General features: G+C 42.0%; 1 protein-coding gene across 3 annotated transcripts in view; it reads left to right on the forward strand.

The window, feature by feature from the left end:
- The window catches only part of PHAX (phosphorylated adaptor for RNA export), a 20,898-nt gene that overhangs the window by 3,968 nt on the left and 6,826 nt on the right, over positions 1-10,104 (forward strand). For 2 of the 3 annotated variants that reach the window (XM_025200411.1, XM_006020720.3), the window contains exons 2-3: positions 468-1,084; positions 5,791-5,911. In XM_025200411.1, coding sequence (XP_025056196.1) covers positions 468-1,084; positions 5,791-5,911 — 738 coding nt within the window. Of the gene's footprint in view, positions 1-467; positions 1,085-5,790; positions 5,912-6,392; positions 6,486-10,104 lie in introns of all 3 variants that reach the window. The other variant, XM_006020719.3, reaches the window with a different exon arrangement.

Genomic DNA, 10,104 nt, shown 5'->3' on the forward strand with positions numbered 1-10,104 from the left:
GGACTACCTTTTCCAATCTCCGTAGCTTGCTTTTTTTTATGTGGGCAGAGTACAGCTATTAAGATTATAGAATCATAGAATGATAGAAAATTAGAGTTGGAAGGGACCAAGGGATAAATTAATAACTCTTGGTAAGAGCTATAGACCTTAATGCAGGGGCAGGCAATTATTTTGGGCGGAGGGCCGCTTACTGAGTTTTGGCAAGCCATCGAGGGCCACATGATAGGCAGCTGGCGGCAGATCAATATTAATTTTCTAAATTTTTTAGGGGCCTGGTGGGCCGCATCCAGCCCCCAGGTCACATTTTGCCCACTGCTGCCCTAATGGCAAGTGCTGCCATTTACTTCCATGTGAAACATTAAAAATACAGCAGTTCCATAACAACACACTAATAACATCAGCCCTTACCTTTTTTCCTTTTTTTAATGAATGAGAATTAATTTATAAAATTAACTTTTGTATTTCAGAAGCCACAGAATGATAACAATGCAGCTAGACCTTTCCAGAGCAACATTTCAGGATGTGCACCAACTATTCCTTACAGGACAATCAAAAGTGTGGACTCCAGTGAGGACAGTTTTTCAGATTCAGATGATGATAGTTTCTGGAAACGGAAACGACAGAAATGTTTTAACCTTCCTCCTGTGAAACAAGAGCCTTTTCAGTTTAATCAGAGCCAGCAAAAGCAAACAACTGCTGTAGGAGGTAGAAAGATCAACAACATTTGGGGCTCAGTGCTTCAGGAACAAAATCAGGATGCAGTAGCCACTGAACTTGGGATTTTAGGAATGGAAGGTAGTATTGACAAGAGCAGGCAGTCCGAGACTTATAATTACTTGTTGGCAAAAAAGCTTATGAAGCAAGCTCAGGAGGAGGTGGAATCTTTAGACAAAGAGTTGGATGAATACATGCAGGATGACAAAAAATGGGTGGCAAAGGAGGAAGAAAATGGAAAAGGTCATCTCAAACGGAAACGGCCTGTGAAGGAGAGAGTGGGTGAAAGACAAGAGATGGATTATAAAGGGAGGTATGAGATTACTGAAGACGATTCTGAGGAAAAAGTGGCAGATGAAATTGCTTATCGGTGAGACTTTTGTGTTTTGTTCTTTTTAATAGTATTTCCTCAATCCTTTATTTATATGTAAGCTAGTGAAGTAAATAATAAGGCTGCATTTGTGTAAAATGTTTTAGGTGGCCATGTTAAATAATAGGAGCAAATCTCGAGTTATACATGTACCCAGGATCTTGAGGCAAATGTAGCATCCTTATAGTGGGGATTGTAGCTCTGCATACTGAGGATGTGTCACTTCCTGGGCTTTTTTCATTTACTTATAACTGCTCAACTTCTCCATTTAGGAACATTTTCAGTCTGAGCATCAGCCTTTTTTTTTTCTTTTCTGGGAGGGGGGAATTTGCAGCCAATATTATTCAGAACAAAGCTAGGAAAACATATATTGGAATTTGCAACCAAAATTATTCAGAACAAAGCTAGGAAAACATATATTTACCCTATTAAAATGAGGTGATCTTTTGTTTGAAAAGAACTAGACCAGTGGCAGGCAATCAAGGAGTTAAGTACCAGAACAGGAAAGATATACTTCTGGCTCTTCTTCCTGGTATAGAGACATGGCATAACCCACAGCAACACAACTGCAATTAAAAGGAGATTTCTTCCCGATCCCACACTGTCGTGTGTCATGTAGGGACAGACTTTTGGGGGAATCTAGAGAATTTTAGAGCATTTACATAGCACATGTGACTTGCAGTGTTTCAGAGGCTTATAATTAGCCCAAATTTTGGCAGATTTTTATAATAAAAGGCATACCCTCAAATAAATAACATTCCAGGACAAATTTCCCTTCCTACTGTTGAAGTACAGTGGGTCAAGGGTAGTGGGACTGAGAACCAGTGAAAAGGGAGGGTATCGAACTAAGGGAGGGAAGGGTGCTAGCTCTCATAAGGAACCATAGGGGCCCCACAGCAGAGGGGCAGATCTGATGAGGGGCCTGCAAGGGAGAGAACTCTGATAAGAGACTGGGATTGAGATGATCCTAAACAGTGGAGACTAGGAAGAGAAAGGAATGGGACAGGTTAAAGGTGACGGGAGGAGTGTTCAAACCTGGGAAGAATTCATAGAAGAATCTGTGCCCACCAGAAAGCACTCTTCCTCTGGAGACTCAAATGAATCTCAGGATGCCTGGGTCTCATCCGTCTACAGCAGATATTTGGGAAACTTTTTGGCAAAGGGTGTGCTATCCTCTCATCCTGGAACGCACAGAAGATGGCAGTTTACTACTGATATCTGCTGTTCCCTTAACTACAGTGGCAGTTGTCTGCATGGTGAATCTAAATGTTTAATCTCTGCTGATGAGCCGTATGAGTGTCAATATGTTTGTTGCCCCTTGATGCATATGAAAACGCGTCTTCAGTTAGGTATAATTGCTTAGTTTTAGTATTTTTATTAAGCTATGTTAAAAAAGACCATTATTAAAGTTGCAAAGTAGAAAGTTAAAAAATGACAGAACTAAGATTACCTGTACAATAAGAGTAGGCAACCCCCAGCACAGTACCAGTGTGGCGTGAGAAGGCATTTTGCTTGGCACGTGCACCTTGGGGCAGAATGTAGGAAAAGAGCCAGGGCTGCACTGCCATAAGTATTGGGCCCCTCACGGCTCCCCTCTGGCACGCCAACATCTCAACAATAGTTAAGGTTGCAGGTATTTTTGGCACTCTGCCCAAAAACATTGTTGACCCTTGCTGTACAACCATAATATATACCCTTTGTGAACATGTGTTATGATGGTCTTTAATAAAATGGTCATATAGTAGTTTTCTACAGGGCTCCTGGATCAGTTAGTATGTGAAATGGACTAGGCTTTGGCAGTGTATCGGGGCTCGAGCAGTAGTTCTTAACCTATGTAGACTTAAAGGCACCCTTCCATAACTTTTCTGAATTTAGCAGCACCATTTCTGAAACTTATTTCACTCATTTTTTTTTTTTACTGGAAAAAAATAATAGAATAAATCTTGTGTTGCAGAGAACTTGGATGACAAGTCAGAATGATTTTGACACTGTAGATTCCTGTTGGAATATATGGGTTGATCTTGTGAATCTTATTCCGGTACTTGCACACTGAACAGTGCTAATATTGCATGGCACCCCACAACAGCCTTCAAACGCTCTTATGACATCCTGGTTGAGAATCATATTTTGGAGCAAAGAAGGCTGTTAGCTATAGGACCCTGCTTTATTTGTTGCCTAAGTTGAATACATTTGAAGATATATAGTGAATAAGGTAGGAAATTGTAGGAAGGGAAAAAGATTATTGATCAGAAAATGAGTAAGGCAGCTGAATGCCATTTGGGGGAATTGGATTTTGTCCCTGTCACAGAATTCATATATAATGCTAGTCAAGTTAGTTAATTCAAGCCTGTCACAAGTGATTACTCCTTGCGTTTCTCATTTGTGTGCTGCCTGACTTAGTCTGGCTTGCCTAAGTGTTAGGCGCACAGCTGGAACTGAAATCAGTGGAGACCATCCTGAATATTTCAAATTAGGTGCCAACAATGCAGATATTTCTCATCTTAACTCTCTGTGCCTTGGTTTCATTATCTGTATAATAGAGAATAATGCCCCCATGACAAATGGGTTTTATATAAAACATGGTGAAGATTGTATTGTTACTATCTGATGAGGATGAACAGCCCTTGAAGATCTGAACATTGTGCATAAGAAGGTCACATATTATCAAATAATGTAGAGAAGATAAAATTTCTGATAGTTGTTCAGAAATTAAACTTTGTCCTCGTGTGAGCCAAAGTTCATGCAGTACATAATGAATGTTTAGGAGTGATGTCCAGCTTTGATGGTCTGAGTAATATGCAAGAGGCAAGAATTTTTGTAGGTAATATCTTTTATTGGACCAGCTGCATAGTTGGGATGGACTTAAAACAAGCTTTTGAATGATGCGAAGAAGAATGCACTCCATTCAAGAGCTCTAAGTTTATCCCGATCATGCAGTTGATCCAGTAAAAGATAACTCCCACAAAAATCTTTTCTTCCTTCAAATATAATGTTATTATATAATTAGACTATCACAATGCATGTGCACATTGGGGCTAAAATACGATTGCATAGGCAGCCTTAAATCTGACACTTCCTGACTTAGATGGCAACTTTAATAATGTTCTCTTAGTATAATCTTTTTTGTATAGTAGCATATACCGTGTGTGAACTTCCATTGCTTAGTGCCAACAGGAAACTAAATTGATTCAGACAACGTGCATTCAAAGATGCATAGAGATTAATGCTGCTACCTGTTCTTACTGTATTTTCATAAGACTTTTATTTCTAAACCTCTTTCATCCTGCACCTCCCATCCCTTTCCAAGTGATATTTAATTTGGGCCCTAATTCTGCAGGGACATAAGCATGTGCCTGGCTTCAAGCTCATCAGTAATCCTGTTGAACTCATATTTATGTCTGAAATTAAGCCCATGTGTTAATCTTTACAATTTCAGAACTTTGATCATTAAAATATATCTTAACTCTAAGTATACAAGTACTCTCAATGAGCTTAATGGGACTACTGATGTGCTCAAGCCTAGGTATATACATGTGTCCCATGTTATAAACTACTAGAGAAGAGCATCTTTGCATCATTATTACCTTGATAGTTAAAATGAAAGTTAAGAATATAATTCCCACTGTAGAATAGCTTATTTACAGAAACATAGACTATATGGTTATATTGTCTAAAACTTTATATACTCTTCATTATTTAGGCTATCACTTGCATTTATTTGTTTGCACAGTAAAAACAGGCTAATCCAGGGGTTCCAGCCTGTGGCCCATAGCCAGGATCCAGCCCACAAAGTCTTTGTATTTGGCCCACAGAGGTGGGGCTTCAGAAGCAAGCACTGGCTCATGCCGCTGCAGGGAGCTGTGCCAGTGGCAGATAGGTCCTAGCACCCACTCACCCACTTGCCTCTGAGCCAAGGTGGGTCATTCCGGCCCACAGCTGGGAAAGGTTGGCTAACACTGGGCTAGTCAGTTTGAGTCTCATTTTTTTTTGTGTTTGCATATGGCATTGTTTTGAGTTGCATACGCTGCAGTAGAATGCTTGATTCTGATAGTCTTCCTTTTTTAATGTTTTTATTTAAAAAACAAACAAACCTTGAAGTACTCTACACTCTCATAGAGAAAATGACACTGAAAGGATTTGAACGGACACTTATTTTCACCATTTTTCTAAATGTTTCACTTCGTTACAGTCAACTAACTTAAGAAGACTGTAAATTAATTTTCTTGTTTGGGCGGGGTGTGTGAGAGAGAGAGAGCCCTTAGTTGCATACAATGAGTTTGACAGTTTCTTCTGGATAATGACTACCATTTGATGCTCCACGTGCTGAAAAGGCCCTTGCTGAAAAGACCATTCCACATATTGGTGGGTAGGAAGTGTAAATGCTTATCAAGTTTTTATTTAAAGCAATTTAAAAAATAAAACATAGCATACTATTTCCAGGTGTGTCTGTCAAACACAGTATTTTGAGTTTGAGCTAATGGTAGGTTGATGGGGCAAATCTTTAAAAGGAAAAAATAGATGTGCATTTGGTTTACAGGCTTCTGTCCCACGCAGTGATGCATACATGAATCTTAAGTATTATGAATAAACATTTTCACTGTCTAGATTTATTTGAGTAGTGCAGCTGAAAGAACATGCCTAATTTACTCACGTGAGAATTTCTGTTGACTGCATTTGTTTGTTTGTTTGTTTGTTTGTTTTTTAAGGCTTCGAGAACCCAAGAAAGATCTGATAGTCCGAGTAGTGAAAATCATTGGGACTAGGAAAGCTATTGAACTACTTATGGAAACAGCAGAAGTGGAACAAAATGGTGGACTATTTGTAGTGGTAAGAAAAATTAATAAAAGTAGGAATAGGTTTTTTCAGTCTTATTGTAATAAATAATGTTGAGATTTTTAGCACTAGATGAAGTTTTCCAAAGTCCCTGTGTTACTTTAGGAATAACTTCGTTTCTTTCTCTTTTACATTGAACTATGAGGACAGTCCACAATTACCTTTTTTACTTATACCACATTTACACTGCCCCCAAAAATTAGCCTTCCAAAATCTGGGTACTTGTCTTAAGCATGAAAGCTGATTTTTGTAGACTGGAATGGAAGCATGGAAACACTTTATAGTGGCTGCCATGCTTCTCCCCATACCAACCTCAGGAAGGGAGGGGTGGGGTTCACTTTGGAGGCAGAGGTACAGTGTTAACCCTTTAATAGTTGCTGTAGAATTGGAAGTAGCTTTTAGCTGAGTAGACAGCAGCTGCTGCCAGTTCACCAGTGGCTGTGAATAGTTCTAACACAAACTTTTGCTTAAGCAGCACTGGTCAGGATTCAGTCATGAGATCAAGATCCCTTGCAGTCTGAATTCAGCCATGACTGGAAAAATCTTCGTTCTCCTTTCCCAAAATAAGGTGCATGTCTTTTTTGGGAGGTATGTTGTGTGTGAGAAAACATGGGTAAATAGCTAATGCTGCTATAAAGCTTCAGAGCAAACAGTGTAACAAAACAAATTGAGGCAGTAGTGTCTGCATTTCTCAACTACTGTATTAGGCTCTCTGCTGTCTTTTAAAGACATCTTTGTGTTGATTACTTCTTGGGGATGTTGCCTTAACACAGGGAACAGAAACCTATTATATTCCTATTATAATCTATTCCTATTATAATGACAGCTTACTTTTTGCATACAGGTCACACAAATAGATAGTGTGGATGTTTGATACTGCTGGCCTATATATGTAAGTAGGAACCTACCAAGTTTGGGGCAGCTGCCCGTCGATTTTGCAGTCCGAACGTGGTGCCCAGCTCCATTTTCGTAGTCCAAACCTGGCAGCCTCCCCGGGAACACCACCCCTGTACCACTGTCCAAGGGGCCCCAGAAGTCCCACTCCTCCCCAGAGATTGACCAGTGGTCCCAAACTGGAACTTGCTAACACATCAGTTAATGGCTTCTGCAGACTTAATCCCCTGTTCAAGCCCACAGAAGCCACTAACCGCATTCTAGACTACTTAATAATGTGTCATTTAATAGCTTTTGCAGGCTTAATCAGGGGATTGACATATTATTAAGCAGTCTAAACATCTAAGGTCTAAAATGAAATATCTTATTAAAATAAAGCTATAGACACGATGAATTACAAGTAATACCAACTATATATACTTTATTAAATAATACCATCTGAGTCATGGATGTGAGCAAAATGGTGGATCCGGCCTCTGGCCAGGCTCCATTTCCCAGCAGCCCTTGCCTGCACAGCTCCTGGCAGTCTCCATGGAGACCCTGGGAGTTTACTGAAACTGAATGCTAACCTTAAACCAGGCTGTTCATGCTATGTATTAACTGCAAACATGCTGCACCAAGCCACAATGGCTTGGAGACGTTCTGTGTCTCAGTGGGGTGAACACTTGTCCATACACTGAGATGGCATGCTCAGCATCCGCCACATTCTTTGGAATGGTGTTGCTACATCTTGCCAGGACGTAAAGGTGTGGAAACCGGTCGCAAAGTCCCAGAACACAGGCTTGGACACAGGCATCTGGTACTCCTTGAAGTTCACATAAGCAGCATGTTCGTTGCCATACTCTTCCCCCATCCAGGAATTGCTTTCAGAAGCTGAGGGTCAAAACTCAGCAAAGATACCTGGTTGGGGTCCAAAATGCAAACAGCACTAAAGAAGGGGGCAGCCAGGTGTCTGAACTGCAGTGTCACTGATGTGTCATACCTGTAGTAATGGTTCAGCTTCGCTGCTATTGCCTGGAACAGGTCCCTTGTGTGCTGGTTTTCACAAGGGCAGCGTGACAGTTCTTGCAATGCATTGTCTTCAGTCCAGCTTATCAAATCCATCACCTTGTGTGCATGGTGGTTCATAGCCTGCTGGCCTTCAAACCAGGTCAGGAGCTCCGTGAAGGTGTCGTTGTCTGCCACAAACATCACTTGATTTTGAATGTCACCACGCCCTAGGTGATCATGAAGCTTGAGCATACAGTGTGTGCCAGGTGTGATTTCCAGCTCCTTGCTTGCAAACTGCTGGTAGTAACAGACCGCATTGAACCAGGAATTCCACCATGTGAGCACAGGCTCTGGTGGCAAGAGTATAGTGCCATGCGAGTCCCCACTTTGACAGTCGACATACTCCCCGTACTGGACCTTTTGACCTGGACAGTGCTTGAAGGCTTTCTTCAAAGAGGACACCGGACTATCCACCTTGGGGAACTGCATATGCCAAATGTTACTTACTGGGGACAGAATGTGCACATGGCAGGTGACATAAGGAGTGTCGGGAAGCATTCCTTGGAGCACATCGGACAAAGCCATGTACATGGCACTGTCAGACAGGAATGCTGAGATCTTGTTAAAGTCTACACCATAGCTGACAACTACCTTCACAATTGCTTGGGACATGGTAGAAAAATTGACAGATGTGAGGTGGACCAGTTCAGTTTGAAACACAGGCAGGTCCTGGGCAGTTCAACTCTCTGGTATAAAACATGCAGCATTTAGTTGTCCTCAGGGTCTGTGGCTTCACCAGCCATAATGGAAAAGGAATGATACTCTGTGAAGGTAGCCTTCATGGATTGTACATGTGAAGCAGTCGCTGCAGAGAGATAGTCCTGGCAAAGTTTGTTGGCACATGGAAAACTGCCAGCATTTGGCACGTGTTGTTTGTTTGCCCCTTAACTTCAGGTGATCGAGTTTCTCCAGTGGCATGTTTGCTATTGGAGAGGCCTCCACAAAGGAAAATGCCACCCCTTGCCTTGCCAAGCTGCTTTCTATGGTCCTTTTAAACAGGGAGGTCACTGTTGGCACTGGATTTATGACCCAGATACCTTGTTCCGGGTGGACCCAAACCCTCAGACTGACCTCAGCTTCTCCATTTGATAATAAGTGAATGTTATTGATACACAGTGATAACAGATGAGAATAATTCAGGTAAGGCAAGCAGATTCTGTATCTTCCAGTTGTAGGGCTACAGGGAAGGTATGTCTGGCCAATACATAAGCTTCACTCTGAGGTTCTCTCTTGAATGTCAGATGCCAGCAGCCTGGAGGTCAAAAGCTAAGCCCCCCCACCAGCAGAGTGGTTAAGATGGGCTGGTGGTGTGCCCTTTGTCCATGGTGGCCTTGGTTCTCCTCTTGGGGACCCTTTGTTGCTATGAAATCCCTCCTTTTGTATTCTTTCTCCTCTGATGACTCTTCATTCCCAGGCATCATTGATTGGTCTCCCCGTAGTCCTCATACTGTACATGTTCTGGTCTGTCAGCATATTCCTTTGTTTGACAAACCCATCACATGCACACACATCTTAATTTAGGCTTTTACCAGTCTCCTAATTTGGAGATGAGATGGAAATCCCAAGGGCTCTGCAGTTGGGCACTGTGACCTGGCTCCAGTGCTACAGAGTCACTTATCTCTGTTTGGGTACACTGTTCATGTTATGGAACAGTGGGGTACATGTCTTCAATTTCCCAGCCTGTGTCTGTGGCTTCAGACACAGTGGGCCTTGAAGGAAACTGTCACAAACAGGCTTTTTTAAACCAGTTAACCCTTGCCATTCCCCTGAACAATTGTTCTAATACATATCTATTTTACCGACAAGCCAATTCCCAAAAGCAAAATGGTATTTAAAGGTTTCTAGCCACCAGACATAGTCACTTGCTTCTTGCTCTGACCTTCAGCCTCTGAAGCAGCCTTCCTCTTCATGTGTACCTCGAACTCCAAGTGACAAGCAATGCTAGCTTTCATGGACCCATCCAGAGTTCGATTACAGGTGGTACGGAAGAGTCTGGCTCCATCTGCATGGTAGGTCCCTGCAGGATACCATTTTGCCTGGTCCACTGCTGAAATATGTTTGGCATTCTTGACAAGACTTCACGTTCATCTCTGCTCTTCCTTGGACAAGAGCGAAGCATGCATGCTGCAAGAACATGCCTGTGGGCACTTTTAAGAGCTAGCACCAAAACCCTCCTGGCTTCTGTGGCTGGCTCCCGGATTGAGCCTACAGCAGGGGCTCAGCCTCTGATTTGCTCTCTCTTC

The sequence above is a fragment of the Alligator sinensis genome, unplaced genomic scaffold (genome assembly GCF_000455745.1).
Source record: "Alligator sinensis unplaced genomic scaffold, ASM45574v1 scaffold227_1, whole genome shotgun sequence".
NCBI classification, from domain to species: domain Eukaryota; kingdom Metazoa; phylum Chordata; order Crocodylia; family Alligatoridae; genus Alligator; species Alligator sinensis.